The sequence below is a fragment of the Acanthaster planci genome, linkage group LG04 (genome assembly GCF_054643075.1).
Source record: "Acanthaster planci isolate LZ-2023a linkage group LG04, COTS_SCS, whole genome shotgun sequence".
In the NCBI taxonomy this organism is placed as follows: Eukaryota; Metazoa; Echinodermata; class Asteroidea; order Valvatida; family Acanthasteridae; genus Acanthaster; species Acanthaster planci.
In genome coordinates, this window is record NC_141780.1 from 1,670,073 (window position 1) to 1,690,305 (window position 20,233).

At 38.1% G+C, this 20,233-nt stretch overlaps 1 protein-coding gene across 8 annotated transcripts in view; it reads left to right on the forward strand.

Moving 5' to 3' along the window:
- LOC110982123 (voltage-dependent calcium channel subunit alpha-2/delta-3-like) overlaps positions 1-20,233 on the forward strand; it is a 79,304-nt gene that overhangs the window by 54,547 nt on the left and 4,524 nt on the right. For 5 of the 8 annotated variants that reach the window (XM_087135331.1, XM_087135332.1, XM_087135333.1 and 2 more), the window contains 22 exons: positions 3,568-3,624; positions 4,233-4,313; positions 4,742-4,894; positions 6,462-6,500; positions 9,731-9,802; positions 10,873-10,934; positions 11,274-11,398; positions 11,811-11,859; positions 12,122-12,231; positions 12,667-12,766; positions 13,597-13,938; positions 15,624-15,704; positions 16,013-16,116; positions 16,224-16,313; positions 16,658-16,719; positions 17,160-17,216; positions 17,632-17,694; positions 18,185-18,261; positions 18,932-19,007; positions 19,320-19,372; positions 19,481-19,545; positions 19,739-19,850. In XM_087135331.1, coding sequence (XP_086991457.1) covers positions 3,568-3,624; positions 4,233-4,313; positions 4,742-4,894; positions 6,462-6,500; positions 9,731-9,802; positions 10,873-10,934; positions 11,274-11,398; positions 11,811-11,859; positions 12,122-12,231; positions 12,667-12,766; positions 13,597-13,938; positions 15,624-15,704; positions 16,013-16,116; positions 16,224-16,313; positions 16,658-16,719; positions 17,160-17,216; positions 17,632-17,694; positions 18,185-18,261; positions 18,932-19,007; positions 19,320-19,372; positions 19,481-19,545; positions 19,739-19,850 — 2,030 coding nt within the window. Of the gene's footprint in view, positions 1-3,567; positions 3,625-4,232; positions 4,314-4,741; positions 4,895-6,461; positions 6,501-6,939; positions 6,961-9,730; positions 9,803-10,872; positions 10,935-11,273; positions 11,399-11,810; positions 11,860-12,121; positions 12,232-12,666; positions 12,767-13,596; positions 13,939-15,623; positions 15,705-16,012; positions 16,117-16,223; positions 16,314-16,657; positions 16,720-17,159; positions 17,217-17,631; positions 17,695-18,184; positions 18,262-18,931; positions 19,008-19,319; positions 19,373-19,480; positions 19,546-19,738; positions 19,851-20,233 lie in introns of all 8 variants that reach the window. The other 3 variants (XM_022240319.2, XM_022240320.2, XM_022240321.2) reach the window with 3 other exon arrangements.

Genomic DNA, 20,233 nt, shown 5'->3' on the forward strand with positions numbered 1-20,233 from the left:
AAGTTTTGGTGATACTTGGAATAACTTTGATCTTATTTTAGAAATGAAGGCCATTTCAAGACCTTTACAATAATGTAACTTTTATCTCTGTAGGTGATTTAATTCAGGAGATATGGCTGTTCAAACAAAGCAGGTCAAGCAAATTAGTCAAGAGTTTGTTAACCCGTATCTCAAAAATAATGGACCGATTAATGTGAAATATCAGTTTTGGGGGGTTCTCAAGGAATCCAATCAGCACATCAACGTTTGTTTCAATCCATGTCAGTCAGGTCAAAAATCATGTTGCATTTGTTTTTTCCTTCACTGCATACCATGCATAAAAAGTGTCCAGGAGTATTGAAATTTGCTTCTCCTGAGATAAAAACCACTTTGTTAACAGCAGGCTGGTCCAATAGAAATTTTGATTGAAAATCATCAACATATGAGAGCAGGTGCTTTCACAAACCTACCTCTCTCTCAAAGTTCAAAAGTTCTGTCATAAGATGTATGTAAAGCCATACTGCAGTGCCTGCCTGTCTGGAGAAACAGTCCTCAAACTACCTTGCAAATTCAGCAAGACCTGCTGTTCCTGTCCATACATACCCTTTTTTTCCAGTTTAGTGACTTTTTAACATGTTCTTTATCAAGAATTTTTGAGATTGACAAAGCCACCAACTTCATCTGCTTGTCATCTCAGAACTATTTACAGAGCCTTTATTTAGTCTATCAGCCTCTTTATTTTTAAAACAACTAACACAAAAAATGGAAGTCAGAAAGAAAACCCAAACTTCAGTAAACCCTATCAGAGTTTTGTTCACTAATAGAAATATTTCACAGCTGCTGAAGGTGAGTAGGTACTGTGCTAGCTATGTGTTTGTGCATGCACGCTTTGCTAGACATTAAGTTAATACGATGCTCCCAATATGAATCTGCTTTGAGCTCAAGCACCTCCTCATCAGTTGATAAGAGCCAGGTTGGTAGGGAACGCTCATTTTGTTGGTAGTGATGTGACTGTAACGTCCATTTCATAATTGTTTGTGAACCGGCAAAGGAGCCTGTGTTGCAAGGAAATTTGCACCCTCTCTTGAGTTGGTCCAGCTTGTGGCCCGTGTGGTTGAGTCACAGAAAAGGAGTCATATGAGTAGCTAGTCGAGTCTTATTGAGTCTGATAAAATGAGGACTGAATACCATGCTCCCACTACAAATTGTGTGGTTGAGTTACTGACGAGGTGGAGTTGAAATCATTGCTGAGTTTCGTCACCAATGGAGATAAGTCTTAAATCAAGCCTGATCTCAGAGTAGTTATGCCTGCCATTCACAGCCGTCTTGACATTGTTTATGACCCAGGCTTTGGTAGTTGCTATACTTCTGAGATTTGTGATCTTGAACCGTGAACTAAAATGGATGTTAGAAGGCAAAAATCACACCAGCTGCGCCCCCCCGTCTTCAGAAATGTGTACCAGTATGACATGACCATGCAGTTCAAGAAGGAACTAGCAAACCTAATTCACATTGGTAAGGAACTGATAGAAATAGACATTAGCTGCAGAATATGAAGATGGAGGCAGAATGACTGATGAGGTGGGATAAAATGGCTGTTGCCAATGAGCTGTGGCGCTTGTAGAGCAAACGCCTTCAGGAGCTCGACAGGGCTCATTGATGCAAACAGATGAGGGAAAAAAGTGACCTCATCTCATCCTGTCTGACTGAGGCTTTGTAGCTCTTGCTTCAGAGAGAAACGAGGAGACTTACATTATCCAAGTTTGGCATCATTTCCTTGTTAGCAAAGGTTCTTTCTGGGACTGGATGGCAGTCATCAGAGGTTTAAAGAGTTGGAATTGACTTAGATTTTTGGTCATGATTGAGTGAACACTGTTTTACTGCTGAGTTCGTGGGTTGGCAGGTTCTCTAGTGATTCAAACTCGCTGGAAACCTTTCTCTCAGATCTTCATCAAACTTTCCACTTTGATGTCTTGTCATTGGTGTCGGTTACTCCACATTGATTGCTGCATACCTTAACTGCAAGAGTGTGAGTGCTCAGAGGGATTTTGGAAGCTTGGTCAGTGAATCTTTCAAATATCAATGCTTGATTTCATTTATTTCCCTCCATCAAATATTCTTGGGAATCCCAGTGTTCAGGAGAGGAGAGTTGGTCTTGTCTAGATGATACCTCTTGCCAAAAACAAATCCCTTGTGAATCCATGAATTCTGTTGATGATATTGTGCATTGTTAGTGAGAAGGGCTTTTCTCAGGGTGTTAATGTCGGCTACATTTACAATTTTTATGTTATATTGTGGTGCTTATAACTGTGCTTGTTCGTGTGGAGGTTGAGAAGATTTTGACATTCATTTTGTGTAAGTCACGGCTATATATCGCAGTGTTGCATAGAATCTCAGCCTCACCACTGAATAATTGTAGATAGTTACAGTAGGTATTGTCTTTCATATAGCTCGTACATGTGAAGAGTAGTTATTTTATTCTGTTTGTTACTCTTGTTTTTATCTATTCTTGATATTTAATGACTGCCGTTGTTGGAAAGTTTGCTGTTGTAACATTTGATAGCATAAACCTAATATACTGTGAGATATTTCTTTAGCCATTTTAGATTTTTGTCCTAGTGTTTGTAAATTGAATGTTTTACCTGTGTGTAATTCATATGTTAGCTTTTTCTTCGAATTAATCAGAGCAGTTTTATAGAGCTTCAACAAAAAAGTTACTCAACAAAAGACAGGCTACTTGCCAAAAAGAAGTGCACTATATTTCACTTGTAACTCAGGTTCCCATTTTGTTGAACAAGGTCATGTATTTTCTGTGTCGAACAACTTCCCTTTAATATGCTTGGCAGCTCTATGAAACATGCCATTTTAGATTTCATTTTTGCAAATTTTGTGCTTTTCTTGAGTTTTATGTTCTTTTTTGGCTTGAATATACAAAGAGATTTTACTGCTTACATAGAGACTGACAGAAGTGACATTTGTTAATTGAAGTGATATGATGAGTGTTTGATGTTCAAGTGTCATCTACAGTACTGTACTGTACGTGCATGATTTGAGTTCCTGATTTTGGATATTTTTCATGCCCTATCTGCAAAGCCACAGGACTGTGCTGCTTCTCTTTTGTCTATAGTCCATGCATATTGTGGATGCTAAATACTAAAGGATCCATAGTTGACTGAACACTTGCAATTGATTTGTACAAAACTAAGGACTTTTTTTTTAGAAAAGCCTACTCTGTGAACAGAACAGGAAAACGTGTTTTGTTTGATTGCTGGTTTTATCCGCGTTGAAACAAGAAGATCTGGCGTAAATTAGTGTTCATGATGTACAAGTATTGGTGAAAAGGTGTAAATTATTCCATTTTATGCTATTGCTGACCCTTTTCAAATTTACTTTCTTCTAAATTTGCATAATAAAACCACCAAAAATTTCAGGTGAAATGTTTTGATCATGATGATAGCTCTCAATGGACAATGCCGTATCTTGCATCATGTATAAGAATCACAAATACTCTGTAGATAAATGCGAGGAAAATGTAGACAAAACTCCAGGACGAAATCCTAATTCCAATACCTGTTTCTCTTGGAAAAGGGTTTACAACTGATGACAACTGTCTCTCAGCCTGTCTTCAACAAGAAGGAGAGCAATGTAAGCTATGCAATTCAAGTCGATCTAATGTACTTTGAAATGACGCTCATATCTGGGCATCCTCCCGTTCAAAAAGCCAGGAAATAATTGCATCGTTATTCATGTCAGCTTGAGTGGCAGAGAGATCCACATTTACTGCAGTGATGTATTGTGGGTGCACACTCCTAGATTATTTTCAGGCTCAATTTGAATGCTGAATGCGGGTTCTTGACAGTAATGCCCGAAGGATAGCTCATCTGATCTGCCCCAGGAACTTTGAATGCCAAATGGTTTCAAATAAAATGTTCTCATTAATAACAAGAATTACAAAAATTCTGCTGGCAGTCTATGTTTTATTTATTAGTCACTGCTGAATGCCTTATCTGGTGTCATTGATCTTATGAAGAGGTACCCCTCCCCTTCCAATTTTGCATTCATTTTTTTTTACATGAGAAAACTTGAGAAGTTAGTGATCTTTTTTGATAAGAAACAAAAAGGTCAGCACTGTTTCCCTCACTGGTGTCCAAACTTTGGCTTGCAGTCCTAAGCAAAAAACAAAGAAACAATTTTTACATTATTGGTAAGTCTTGCCTAAATTTGAATTGATCCATCTTTATGATTGCCTCTAGAGGGAGCAAGGTATCCTGCTTGGAGTAGCAGGCGTAGACGTTCCTGTGAAAGAACTTCTTAAGTTAACGCCAGCATACAAAGTGGGTAATATCCTAAATTTGTCCTGTGGTCTGAAAATGGTTAATTTTGGAAAGACACCAACATGAGCAGATGCATAAGAAATGCTTTGAAACTTAAGTTAGGATAGAGGCATTATCTTTGAGATTTTGCTAAATTTTGATTTTTCAGGAATTTTGACTTGTATATTCCAAATTTTAGTGGTTCGAATTTGCTTTTACTTCATTGTACTTTGTACAAAAACCCGCATGCAAGATTCACATCCTCGTAGCCATTTGTAAGAGAAGTCAAGCCTTCAGTTTAGCTATTGCAGAAAAGTTCAGAAAAGTCTTAGTATCTTATATTCATTGTTACAACCCCGCAGCTGGATGATTTGTGGATATTCTTCATCTCGCTGTGGGATTTGAGATGTATGTTTATAAATCTTGCTTTTTTATTGTTTTCCATTCAGTTGGGGGTGAATGGCTATCCCTTTGCTATCACCAACAATGGCTACATTTTGTACCACCCTGACCTACGACCCATGGGTGAGAATGGAGAGCTGAAGCCCAACTACAACAGTGTAGACTTGGCTGAGGTTGAACTGTCTGACAGAGATGAACAGGTGAGATTGTCGATGTCAGCCAAGTTTGAAATTTAGTGATAAAAATGAGTGTCAGTCAAGTCACTTCTCACTTTACCAGCAAGCCCATGTGATCTCCGTAGAATGGCCATTGTGATTTGAGAAGTGAAACGTATTCAGCAAGATGCCCCAAGTGGCTGGAAAAATGTCTCCTGAGATTTCAAGTCTTTGGACAATCTCAAGATCAGAAGTTAAAGAAAAACCCATTTCATCCATCGCCTTCATGATTATGATGTGAGTTCAGCAAAGCTAACAACTAAATCAAATTGGACCGTTTCTCTAAACGGCACTGAGACAACTTAGCAAAGTTCATTTGAGGATGCCACACTGTGCTTTATTGATTCCTTTTAGACCAGCAGTGTAGAATCAAGAAATCATCACCACAGAATAATATGCAATGCTATGGAGATTTTCCAACCATTTCCAAAAAGGGCTCTGGGAACACAATTTCTGTTTTAAGACATGAAAGTTTGAGTATTGAATTATAACTTATACATGAAGTCTGGTTTCACTTAGAGATTTCTCCATAAGTGTTGAGTTTGTATGCTCTGATTAACGGACCTAATTATGGATCATGTCATCATTGCAAGACAGCACTTGTCACTCCACTTTTTTGTTCATTCACTTATACTAATTTCTTTTATCATTTATCACACAAGCAACAGTGGAAGCGTAACAGTTTTCATTCATTTCTAGGTGGGATATGAGTGCTTGTTGATATTTGACTAATAAATATTTGTCTTTCTATTGAAAAAAAAAATGAACCCAAATTACAGAGGAGCACATCACCTCTTTCAGATCTCGTATTGCTGCACAGCAATTTGAAGTTACAGCTCAAAGAAAAATGGGGGAATTTTGGAAACATTTGATTAAGTTCAAGTGCTTCTTTTGAATGGCTGATAAATGGATGCCTGTATTTTTGTAGCAACTAGCCAGGCATTTGGGGGTTTAAATATGCTACCCCAAGAAAAGTCTGACAGGTTTGGTGAATGATGTTTGATTTGCATGGTTAAACATAAGAGTTGGGCACAGTTCTTAAATCTGATGTGCATCAAAAAAAGTCTCTGATGAGCAGTTTGTGGAATTTTCTGTGGAAAATATCTGTGCCTTAGTTTAATTTACTGACCACAACAAGCACTGCGAAAAACTTCAATAGGCAAGAGAAACCTTGCTCTCCCCAAAGGCTAGTTTTCAAAAAGTCAAAATTCCTCAGATATCTGTAAGAAAAATCTGTGTAAAAATAAATCAAACGATTATTTAATGCAAAGCTCATGAAGTCATTGAGATGGGCAGCGAATGAACCTGGGATGTTATATGTAAAATAAAATGAACGCAATGCCAGTCAAGAATGAGATATGGTGTTGCCACTTCATCGATTCCAAATTAGCATTTTATTCACCAAAATTTTGTTTTTTGGGGGGGTCATATGCACTTTACACCGACATCCACACCATTTTGTGTCATGCTCACAGTTCACAAATTGTGCCTTATAATTTCTTTTTTTTCCCCTGCCTATTATCGTCATCATCTTCATCACTAACATCATCAGGAGTATGAAAGAACGTCTCTAGAACTAGATCAAAATAAGGTGATGGTATCAATCTGCACTGGTGTCCCCTTACCCCCACGGATTCTTGGATGACCCCTACCCACACTCTCAAATCCCCATCATGACCTCGTTGACCTCACCATTCAATTTTCATTTCATCGGAAAAGTTGTCTGTCCTTTTTCAGGGAACAAATCATGCAGTGATATTTATCAGCATGTGTTTCTATAAAGTATTCGTAAAATGGCACATAGAATTCTCCGAAATCACTGTCATATCTCATTCCATAAAATGAGTGAATATTTGTGCAAAGTTGGAAATCCTGAAACTTTGGAAACCAGGATTAAACATTCCATGAATTGATTCTTGAAAGAACAGACATTTTTTTTCCAATTGATCTCTTCCATAAGAATACACCGATGTGTCCCACCATGTAAGTAGTTAAAAACTATAATTATCCACACTTGGTCCTCTTAACAGGTAACACAGCAACCCAAACCGGTAAACCATAGTCAAACCACTTTCCTGAATGACTGTCCTTAACCACCCTCTCTGTTTTATAAATCGCTCGAAACCTTAACCTTTGAACTTTGACATCAACCTTGAGCTTGCATCATTAGAGCCTGCATCCTTCACCAGTAACACACACTGCATCGTGGATACCACTTTTTTCATTGTATCAGCCAGTGTTGAAGATTGTAAGGAAAACATGACTGTTTTAAGTCCCTGTCACAGTGATTCTGTCATCTCGTTAATCTTGTTCAATAGGATCACTCCATGCTTAAAATGAGTCACATTTCCTTTTTGCTCTTACCTGAAAGGATGATGCTTTGGTTGTTTTACCAAAATTCAGGCCAAATACTAAGGCGGACCCAGAGGGGCTAGACCTCCCTGGCAAGCAGCAGTCCTGCTCCCCCTTCGACAGAAACATAAAGCACCAAACTTGTCTATTGTTCTTGTGATGAGCCTCCGTAGCTGGTACTGAGGCCCCTCCATGCTTGAAGCTGGCTGGTTGACGGGGATGCCAGTATTTCATATCAGAAGCAAGGAGCTTGGTCCTGTTTTCTGTACAACCTAAAACACTAGCCATTCAATTGACAAAAATAGAGGTCTTTCCATACAAGGACTTTTTCAGCCTGGCCAATCTCATGCCTTTCATTAAACTTAAATGAACTGAACAACCAACTTGACCAATGGCTTGTTAACTCCTTCATAAAAAAGGCTTGGAAAGAAGGCACTATGAGGCCTGAGGCAAACTACCAATACACAAAAGTTTAGAAATATGATCATTCTGATTGGGCATGTTCAGTTCAAGCCAGGTTTAGCTTTGGTGGGAAAGACCAAAGTATGAAAAGACCTATTGATTGTTCCTAGAACACCATTAAATTCCCAGGATGTAGTCAGCAGTTGATATGATCTACGTAATAATCATCCAAAAGGTTGTTTGGGCATTTGAAATGGATTGAAACAATGTGATTCTCCAAAAATGTTTGTGTCCATTTTAACACCAAATTGATTTCACAGCTAGGAATTAGTATAGTAAAAAAAGTGAAACTCTTTACCAAAATTGCAAATTCAGTACATTTTCTGATTGGAATCAATTGCAGTTGTAGTTGGAATCCCTACTGGTCATTTTAGTAAGTCACGGTGTATATCATGCACAGTTGCCATGGTTTCACATCAACCAACTCGGTACCTTTCAGTAGAGGGCGCCATTGTGCATGGAGTGGATGCTCAGATGAATCGTACTTGAATGATTAAATTTACTGTACCAAGTTAATGAGAGATTGACTTTATTAACTTAAAATACATTTGATGAAACCAAAAACTATACTTTATAATAATTATTGCCAAAGATATTACATATTTTGCTATAGATGAGTCTGATGGCCATTAGTAACTCTATCACTGGTTATTGCAACGGCCCTAGCTAGAAAGCATCGCGATAACTTTTTCATGGAGTCACTGTTCCATGACCATTGCTCTGTAATAAATCCTACAGAGTGCTTTCTGCCATTAATGGGGCCACTGAGGAATTTTGAGAGAGACATCACAGGATTTGTCTGTAGAATGTATTATATGATTATTGCATGTGTTGTGTGAATGAAAGATTACTGTTTTAAAAAGAGTATATTCCTTACAGTTAACACATCAGCATTATTATGAAAAAGAATGCACCATCCACCTTGAAGTTGTAGAGATATAAAACAGTTGTTTGTACCACACCCCAGTTATATCCTTTCATCAAGCAAATGTGAACCCCTATGGTGTTTCTGAACACTAAGCTGCTCTTTAAACAGATGCTGCATGAATGAAATGTAAAAAAAAAACTAGAAACCAGTTAAATGTACAATTGCATGGTTTGTTGCTGGAACACCATGTAGTTTAAGAAATTTGCAATATGCAACAGTGGTTAATTTGTGAATCCCACTCACAAAGCTGTGAAATCCTGTCAAAAACAAACATCTTTGTAACAAAATAGTGGCCATTATGAGGAAGTCCTGGCTTCATTGCACTTCTTTGACTTGATGGCTTAGTAGATGGCACATCAACATGACCACTGCACTTCAAGGCAAAACACTCATTAAGCATAAGAGCCATCTGCATGATTTTTATTGACTCTGTCACCCAGACCAATGTTTTAATATCATGGCACTCAATTGCTTTTTGTCCATGCAATCTTTACATCTCATAAATGAATGAAATGTACATAAGCCTTTATTTATGGAGCTTTAGTCACTTGAGTTCTTTTCAGATATTTGTAGGAATGGATTGCTGACATCTTTTGCACGTTTGTCTCTAAAATTCAATGCCAAATTTAATAACTAATGGCAAAATTACATTTTTGGAGATTGTTATTTCTTTGTTCCTTAAACGGGATATTTTCTGTCATTTCTGGTCCCACAATGCTGGTTTTAAGAATAACCTTTATTATTATTTTACCATTCATACGGGCACAAGAGTAACAAATCTATAAGTGTTTCACTTCACCGTCTCTTCTGATGCTATGCTTTCTACAAACGTGTATTGTGTGTTATTACATAATTTGCCTTAGAACCAACCTTCTATCCTGAATGTAATCACTTACCTTGAACCTTCCTTTACAACTGAGAATAATTTCCAAGCATTCCAAATGTGTATGCATGTTTAACATTATTTTTAATGGTACAATTTTTTGTGAAAGATTGCTTTGAGGAATATCTGTTTTTTAGACACTGATTGAATGTGCTTTTGCAGTCTGTGACTAATTCTCCTTTTGTCTTTTAAACAGCTACGCACAGCAATGGTCGACAGAAAGACAGGCTACATGAACATGACAGTCAGGATACACTCCAAAGATATGGTAAACAAATCTTTTCTTTCTGAAAAAATGGCTCTTCTCTGGTTGATCAATTTGGATCAATTCTGTTTTTCAATGTTAGAGTTCACCACTGGGTTCACAATGTTGACCTTTATCACTCCCAACAGAGAAAACTGTTACATTTGCATAAAGATCTTTCACATAACATTGGCATTCACTTAGAATGAAATAAAGTCGATGTGAATTAACACAGAATATTTTGACATGTCTTTAAACATTTTTTAAAATACACCAATTATCTTCAGTGTGATGTTAAAAGGTGCCCATCGTGAGTTTTTAATTAGAAAAATGCATGTGTATAACTTTGCAGTGTAGGGAGCTGTGTCTCACATCTTGATTTCTGAATAACTTGTAATATTACAGTGTAAACACGATACTCATGCCAGTGAATCCTAGTCTAAAAATAGCACATTGCAATAAAAAAACTAGGCCACGCTGGCTGGCACACATTGCAATATAAACATTCACTTACACCTCGAGGTGAACTTCTTTCATTAGATATGTCCAAACGCCTTTTATTGTTATTGAACAGAAAATTGCCCCTGTCCTAAATTTTTTGAGAGGAGAGGACAGGCTTTTCAGCAGTCGGCTGCATTACAGCCTCTCTCCCTCTTCCACCGACAGGTGGAATGATTTTCAAAGTGGGGGTCCAGTTGTTAAACCATCGGGCATCAGCCATTAATAGGCTGATTTATTAAGCCCACCCCAGTATGGGCCCTGCAAAAAGTGGGAGGTTAGGACCCCCGTCGAAAAAGTGAGGTGGGGGAGGCCACTGGTCCCCCTGGCCCCCCCCCCTGCTTATGGCACCAGTACCCTCTTCCAAACATCTCTGGCCATCAAAGAAAGTAACTGTAATAATAAACTCAGGCTTCTGCCTCTTTCTATACAATGCATTTTTCCCAACCTGAATATTTTTGACAGAGATTGAAACCAAACAGGGATTACCATTCTGATTTCATTGTATTTTTAATTGACTCCGATTTAAAAGTATACCTTTAATATGGCATGCAAATGATGTCTCTCTCATTTCACTTTTGGTTATATTTTTGCAGAAACGTTTGCATTTCCGGTTGAATCACTATTTCTATACAGACTTGGCCAAAACACCATTCAGGTATGTAACATGTAGGGAATGGGCATTCAATGCCCCCATGTCACTTGGGACAGTACTATACAACTAGTTTTTTTTAGGAGGGGGGCTTATGCAGGAGCATGCTTCGGTTCTGAAGATTGGACATCTAGACTGCATAGCATAGGCAGTAAGCACTTTGATAGTGATGCTGTGCCCTCTAAACACAAGCTTTGTCTTTACCCGAGAGCATGCCCACAATGTGATCAAAATGTACTCACAGTCAGTGAGCGACATTTGTTCTTGCCCGAGTATTTCTCACTTTCCTTTGTCTTAAAATTCAACCTGTACATCTTGTGTTCCTCTTTCTCTGTTTCTGAACAGCCTTGGGATTGTCATGTCGGACAAGGCCGGTGGCCTTAACCAGCTCTATGGATTTGAGACCTTCACTGTTCCCATTGCCAACAGCAATGGGAGTGCCGTTGGTGATCTTTGCTTACTAATGGAAGGTTTGTAGGAGGATAATTAAATCTGAGGATTCTGACAATTGATGGCAAAAATGCTCGCAGAAAAAAAATGAAACCTCAACAGCAGACAAACCAACTCTGAAATTTGTTTGATAGAAAGTTGGATTGCTAATCTTGCTTAAAGCTACTTTTTTAGGTTTCTGAAAAATCTCACATTCCTTCCCTTTTTTTTCCTGAAAAATGTAAAACGTAAAATAGTGAAAAAAGGAGACATTTCTAAAAAGCCTCAATGAATGACTTACATTTAACCTCTCTGTGCCTCTGGATCAACACACCCAGTGTTCTCGTAAAATGTTGGGTCATGCAGAAAGGTAGAAATAGGTAGAAGTTGATATCTTGTGACTCAAAACAGATTCTAACATCCCCCATTTTGTTCTGTTTTCATTTGCACAAGGTTTGGAAAATCTATTCAATGAAACTGAAGACACGATTCTTGCAAATTGGTAAGACTATTCTTAACAACAAAATTTAAGTTTTCGGGTTTCTTTGTTAGGAGTCTTTCTCTGAGAAAATTTGATGGCAAATATTCAAAGCAGCAAGGGTAACCATATTCAGAAATATCGTGTAGATTCCACTTGGTTACCCTTTTCAGAATAAAATGTACAGCCTGGCTTCGAATGAAAAATTGTGGAACTTTGTCCATTTGCTTTTTAGAGGATTTTCAGCCTCCCTTATTTCTTGTTTTCTCAATGTTCTAATTTTTAGGATTTTCTGCCAGCTGAATAACACTGAAGGCATGACCATGACTAGACCTCAGGCTCTGGAGAAGTACCTCCGAATAGCCATGGAGAATGGTGGCATCCTCAGTGAGAAATGTATGTACAGATTTCAGGAAACTTGCTGATTTGGGGGTAGGAACGTTGGCTGCTTCTTGATTTTTCAAATTTGTTTTACCTTATGGTGGTTTGAAACTTTGATTTAGTAGTCAAGATTACTAGTCAAGACAATCTCAAGACAAGACGCAGGACCAGACACAAGTAATAGGGTGAACAATGACAAAGTTGTTTCGGTTGCAGTTCATTTGAATAGCTTGTGACATAAATCAGTGTAGCCTTGTGTGGTTTTGTTGGGTCTTGTGATGGTCTTAAGGGCTTTTGACCACTACTCTGCTGTTGAGTTTCAAATTTTTCCTTTCGACTTCCAAAAGTAATTTTTCAAAATTATTCTAAAAGTAAGAAACTTGCATCGTACGAAATTTTCACATAAAAAACCAAAGAATTAACAAATGGAAATATTTATCCTTGTTCAAGGTGACCCAGAGCTGATTAATCATGTGATATTTGATGCCAAGGTTACTCAACCCATCGTAGCCTACTGGCAAGAAATCTATGGAGCACCTCCACCAACAGCGTAAGTTGCTCTTTTTGTAATTGGGTTGTAAATTCGGGCATTTCACAATAGTGCGCCTCCAACAGTTTGAAATGGGTTGGCCAATCACAATGCGCGAAATTTGTTGACCCAATGTGTGTTTGGAACGTTCGACACATTTTGTGCGTTGTGATTGGCGAACGCGTTGCAAACTCCCGGAGGTGCACTATTGTGAATCGCCCGTATTAAAACAGATAAATAACCAAGGGAATTAATTTGGCAAAATATATCATGCTCATTCCTTCGTACCTTTTGAAATGGAGCACAATAAACCTGTTGAGTTCCAAGGGCTTTCAAATGTGTTCACAGAAAAGGCAATAAAAGAACCAATGTCTTTTTTGTGTAGAAGAAAGTTATTTCATTCAGAGACAGGAAGAGAAATGAAAGTTTAGGCAGGAGATCTGGTCCATAGCAATCAATGCAGCCATGGAACTGGCACAGCCAATGCTAGGAAAACAAAAAGACATTTTGAAGATATCAATATGGTACATTTCGAATTACTTTGTAGATGATTTAAATACTCTTGATGTATCCCCTAGCAATACCAATTTGACGCTTATTGAAAAAATCAGAGTTTCTCCACTGATGCTAGACTGATCATATAAACCTGTTGGCTAAGGACCTTAGTTAATGGTTTTCACAACATGAATTTGGAGAATTTGTACAATAATATATAGCAATATTTTGCAATTTATCTACAAACAGTAGTTTATTACTAACTATACATTTGCTTGTAGTTTCCTGGTTTTTTTTGTTCACTGTTACAATTTTCCTGTGATTTTTTTGATTACCTATTTTTGTCTCAACCCTAGCCCACCAAAACTTTCAAATGAAACCCTTGCCCAATTGGCTTTGTACCAAGCCCTCTGTGACAATGAAACAGCAGTAACCAAACTGCATACACTGGCAGCCGGCAGTGTGAATAACTCAGACATACTTGTCATAAACACTACGGATGGATGGTTTTCGGGGCCGCCAACTACCTATCCGAATGCAACCAAGATTGCAGACAATGCAACCGATATTCCAGTTACCGTGAATTTGACCTCCCCGACGTTTCCTTGGTTGAGCCAAGGAGGCCAACCGTCAGATCGGGAGGACGACATTGCCACATCAAATGCCCCAGAACTGACAACATACAATTCAAGTGTTTGGTAGGTTGCCACCTCCAAGATCTACTCACTGTTCTGCCTATCCACCTGATTGCAGTGCTTATTGTGCATTGAGCACTGGACTGACATTCACAATAACTCAGTGATGATGTCACTATTTTCTCGCATGCTTTCATAATCATCTTGTTCTTACAAATCATTTAAGTCTATAATCCTTTCGGCCTTGTTCTTTTTGGTTTTCAGTGCGGTGCCTGTAAAAGTTCTTGATTCGGATTCTTGTGTTGAATTCTTGTGCAAATTTTGAAGTTTCCTTCACATTCCGATGGAAACAAATCTCTGGTTTTTTTTTTCATAATGCTTTCTCAGAATGACTTTCCTTGATTTCTTCAATCCTAGTTTAAAATCTTCAAGTTGGGTATATGCTATGTTGAAAGTGCTGTCTAGAACCTGTATTGGGCAAATAGACCGGTACCCCAGTACTGCCTGAAATGATGCATGAGATGAATACCTGATAGAATTTTGATGCTGTTAAATGCTTTTGCCCACCCATTCCCACTGGTAGCTTTTGGGTAGTAAAATGTGGAGTGTGTGGCTAGAGGTTATAAGTACCCATCCTAGGGTCATGGATTTGAATCCAGGAATGAAACACATGTTGTGACTCTGGGCACAAGTCACTGAACCCCCCACTTGCTTCTTGCTCTCTCCATCTAGGGGTGTAAAATGGGTATCCAGCCCCATCACCAGCTTCAAGCATAGGGGAACACAACAACAGGAAGAGGGGCATATCAGCAAAGCAGTGGACAGATTTATACCATTTTGATACTTATGGTTTTTGTCAATGGGGGAGGGGTAGCTGCTTGTAGGGGGAGGGGCTACGGCCCCTCCATCTCCCCTCCCCCTGATGAGCTATGTGCCCATGGTATCCTGTGACGGCATTGTGTTTGATGAGCCAGATAGTGCCTGAAATGGCAGTGCAGGGCTGTATACTTCCCAAGTTGAGATTGTTCGAGGAATTTTTCTTGGTCTAATGAGCAGCGATAATAGTGAGCGCCAGAGCTGGTGGATATATATATGCATTATAAATATTTTCCTCATGAAAAAGAATTATTGGTTTTCTTTCCCTGTCACTCTTCTTGTCTTTTCTTTGCTTTAAGTATGCAAGAGAAGCTCTCTTGTAATTCATTCAGCCTCAAATTCCTGCATTTTCAACATTTCATATCATTTTCAGTGATCATTGTTTCAAAATCATATCAATTTACTTATTCTGTGTGGTGTGTGCACCAACTTGTATTTCTGATGGATTAACTGAACATTGCAACTAAGTTCTGACAAACTTCATCATACAGTTTCTAACATAAATACATATATTGACGGACATGACTTCATCCAAACAGTTAATATGTTGATTGTGTGTGATTTATTACACATTTGCTAACATTCTGATTATTAAGTTGTTTTGTTTTGTTCAGGAATTTTTATTGTATGTACAGAGCCATATTTTTTTCACTGAGGCAAATAACACAGAGATTTTTATAATTGAAAACTGAACTTCAATGAAATTTATTATCATCCAGTCAATAAAAGTCATGGTATATGCAACACGATTACTCAATCAAGCAAATACATGGTGTTTGACAGTGAGATATTAGCCAAATTGATTTTGATACTCCAATTTTAGGGCAGAGAACCTTGACCTTCTATTAGTATTATTTTCCTGTTATTCACAGGAATGGCGTCGTGTTGTCGTTCGTTGGTACAAAAGGGGGCTTGACTAGAATTTTCCGCAACCCGTTTGCCACCCAACAAAGGTAGGACAGTATTCCAGAGCAAACAAAGCAGCCAAATGTTTGTCCCCTAACTGTTTAAGAAATAGTTTTTTAAGGAAGAAATGTGCATGGAAAGTTTAGAATAATTTGACGTGTATTGAAAAATCATGCTTCCTTTTGAAAGTTTCACTTGATTTACAAATGACTGTAGTGAACTTAAGACTGGAGCAACTTTGTGAATATGAATTTGTGTTTTTTTTTGGGGGGGGGTATTTTGGAGGTAGTGTGACCAGTTGAAAACAACGGGGAATTAAAAGTTTACAATTATGTTTCTTTTAATTGATACACAGCAACTTTGCCGAAGACTTTATAAATACTATTGAGGAGGAGTATTACCAACGTGCAGCAGAAATATCAACTGACAAATTCATTTACTCTGTTCCACTCCAAACTGGTAAGGTTGCAATGTACTTCAGTGTCCTGTGCATCTCTTATAGAATGGTCATGATCATCTTACAGTCTCTTTCGGATATTTAAAAGTATTGTATTTCTTTTACCTAGTCGGACAGACAGTAGATGGGTCGGCACCCCTGCTTACCGCCAGCACAGCAGTGTTAGTGGCACAGGACGATAACAGAAGCATTGCAGCAGGTTAGACTCTGCCTGAGACCTGATTGGAGGAATATTCAATTTCAGAGGCGGGGCAACTCAAATTTCTGCTGATTCTGTCAAGCCTCTAAATTTCTGTTCGGCTGGATTCAACATAAGTGTTTTTGTCTTTTCTTGAAACTTGTAGAGTGCAGTACGTGTTATAAGAAAAGATTTCTAGTTAATTGAAAGAAATGCAACATCTGTTAGGAAGAATACAGAAATCAATTCCATAGTTGTAGTCTGTGGTTAAGTAAGATCTGGAAGGGAATGTGCAGTATATGGAATGTTAGGTAATCAAGGAAAATTTATTACTGAATGAAATACTTTTTCATTTTCCTGCTTAGCTGTTGGCTTTCAAATACTCTCTGACTCTCTGAGAGACATGCTCATGGACGCTACTGTAATGGTGAGTCTTCCTCTGAAATACAAACTGAAACACTTACGTACGTTGTGAGAAATTTCACTATTACAAAAGGTAGTCAAGTAAAAAAATCAAGAACCAATTATCCTGATGGGTTATGGAGGCATTAAACCTCCCTCTTAATACTCTTGAGAACTAAAATGTCTGTTTCTCGCCCTTTATATTTGAAGGGTGCAGTAATGAATTGTCTGAAAAGTGCCCTCTCTTGAAATTTGCTTCAAAGAGACAACAGTTGAATAACTCAAAACTACCACAGTTACAGTCTGATATCCTCACAGGTACTTTTTTTTTGTAAAAAAGCGAATCGTTTTATGTCACCTATCTCCCTTTTGCTCACTTATCTGTCCTCAAACTGGGCATTTGAGTGGATAAAGAGAGAGATTCTGGTATTGATTCTCTATATTTTTCATTTCATTTACTTGCAGCGAAGACCGGGCTGTAATGAGGTGGCTTTTGACTGTGAACTCACCTGTTATAATGAGGTATGCAGGTTGACGATAAGTCCTTAGAGCGGGCACCATCCTTTAAGCACTGTGAAGCAAATTCAATCAAGGGCCTACTCGAGATCTTTTTTTCATCTACCTTGACCAGAGCTCATTAATCAGTGTAAAGCACACAAACGCAAATACTCTAAGCTTTGGCCTCAGTTTAGAAAATTTGATGCTTCTGCCACTGAAAGTAGAGCTGCATCATGCAAGAGTATCCCTCCTCAGGAACTAATTCCTGAAACCTAAGTAGAGTCGGAGACAGAGATGATACCAAGATTTGAAGAACCTGAAAGATTAGTGTTGTTAATGCTTGACTGATGACGCCATGGTGTATGTGTATTAATATGCTAATGAACAGAAACAGAGTAAAATAATATGATCAAATTTAATGTCTTTTTTTGACATGCAGTCAGTGGACTGTTATCTACTTGATGAGCACGGATATATTATTATATCCAAGGAACAAGAAGAGGTATGTTTGTGTTTAGCTTATCCATATTTGCTCTCACAAAGTGAACAGAACACCCTGTACAACTTCAATACTGTTTGAACAGTTTGACAGTAAAAGATCGCAGTAAATATTGGTTTCAGGTGTTTAATACAGCAGTGTAATAGGCTGTTGTTAGATTAATGAAATAGCTTTCTAGAAATCTGGTACTAATCTAAAGAAATGACATTGGGTGCAGTTTCTATTAAGTATGAAACCATTTCCATAAGTCCTTTACTTTCAGTGCATCTGCGTTACAGCAGTGAAACTAGTGTTTGTTAGAGTAAGTGCTTGGAGATTTTTACGGGTACCAAAAGAGGTTCCTCCTTTTTGCAGGGGTGAGCATGGACTTCTGGTGTAGGTGCAAATATAGGGGGCATGATGAGGGAGACCAGGATGGGAGGGAATGTCCCCTGTAGGGTACCTTGACTCAAAGGTTATGACACAGCCAAGTGACAGTTTTGTTGTCTTGTAGATTGGGATGCATTTTGTCTCGGTTACGAAACATGCTCGAGTGTTTGACAGAATGTTGGAAAGTGGCATCTACACAGAGTAAGTATGCTCCTGTATCCTCAGTAATCCAATTTGCAAAGCATTTTAAACACTTAACATAAGATAAACATTCATTTTTATTGTAAAAAGGATCTTATGATAACCAAGAGTGGATCCAGAGATGACCATTTCTCACCCCAAGAAAGGAGCCCAAATTTTTTTTATTTGGGGTCTATTTATTTCTCTTCTTTTGAAAGCATGTAACAAAGAAAGCCTCAGAGAGGCTATGAAAAACTTACAGGAAAAAAAATCCCAATTCTCGGCCCCATAACCAAATTTCCCCCTCCCCCTTTGAAAATCTGGTTCTGGGTCTGCTCCTTGATGATAACTCTCAGCACAAAGTGAGCCGGAAAAAGAAATGTGAGTTCATCTGCCATTTGCTTGGCTGTACATGTACATCTTCAAGATAAAAAAAGGCAAAATGTTTATTTAAACATGGGCTGTATCTGACTTAGTCACCTGAGGCTAACCGTAATGCGTCAAAGGAGATTTTCATGTCTATTATTAATTGTGACCGGTTCAGTAATGTTTTGCTTTGCGTGTAAAATTTACACAGTACACTTGTCATTTTTCTTTGGCTCTTTGATACTTGGCTCAGGTCAAAATCGGAGACATTTTGTATGCAGAAAATAAAGGAATCTTTTTTGTAATTACTTATCCTGTTGATTAGGATAAAGCAAATTGATTACCAGGCCATGTGTGAAGAGATAGTCCAGGACACAAGTGCAGCATCACACCTGTTGGATGTAAGTTATTTACTCTCAGAAAACATTACTTGAAAGAATGTGTCCCATCAAAGTTGGCATCAACTAACGCCTTTTATGCACGATGTACATTTTGCCCTCCAAAAAATTCTGTGGTGAAAAAAAAAATCCTGGCCTGAGCTTGTCAAAATGTAAAGTTGCTCTGGGAAAAAAAAACAAGTCATGTTTTTAAAATTTGGTTTAATTAAAACTCATGACACTCATTTCTTTATCAATTTCATAGACATTTTGAACTTTTGCAGATGTTTTCGACTTGTAAATTAGTGAGAGCATTCTCCTTTGTTTTTATTCCAGCCGTTAATATCCATCAGCACATTCTTGATGGGCTTCACAAAACAGATGCTCTTGTAAGTTTATTATTTTCTGTTTTTTGGTTGGAGGTGGGGTAGAATCTGTAACTTTTGTTTGTGTCATTTTTGTATTAAATTTTGGTCCTTATATTTTCCTCCTTTCAGGCTTCTGTCCCATTTGGGGTTGTATTATAATTGGGAGGTGTCATACACTGAAGCTGCTGTCACAGGTGAGTTAAAACTTTACCCATATCCTTTTCTGAATAAAGCCACTTTGTTGGTCCAACTGTTCATGCACACCTCGAGATTGAACGTGTCGGACTTCAAGCACGGGAAGTGTATTTCATATAAAATCCTGTAAATTTGCCATGTAAATGTAAATGCATTTATTTCTAAATGTGCATTTCAATTTTCTTGGGATAGCTGATAAAGTTGTCTACACACCGTGCGACAAAGAAATTACCTTTTATAGTGCTGGTAGTGGCCGTCTACCTCAGACGAGTTTCATTCAAAAGAGATGTGATGACTGCAAGAAGTAAGTGTTATTCTGCAGTGCTTCCTCTTGAAGCCTTAAAATAAGGTTCCCACTTGTCTCCCCCCCCCAAAAAAAATAAAAATGCAGGGATGCATCTTATCCCTGGGAAAAACCTGCTAGGGTAGACACTTCTAGAAATTAAAAATACAACTTAGCATCGCAAACATCATTCACATTGTGTTTGCATTAATTCAACTTTTCCCCTGTGGATGGAATGCCATTTTCTCCTGTGATACCAACTTTCCAGATTCCCTCTACATATGTTCTAGAACCATCAATCATCATGTGGGGGACAACTCCCCCCCATATATATGACTGGCCAAGGGCTAGCTGTTACTGTCACCAACGGGAAATTCACCAATTATTATAAATTAATCAATTCC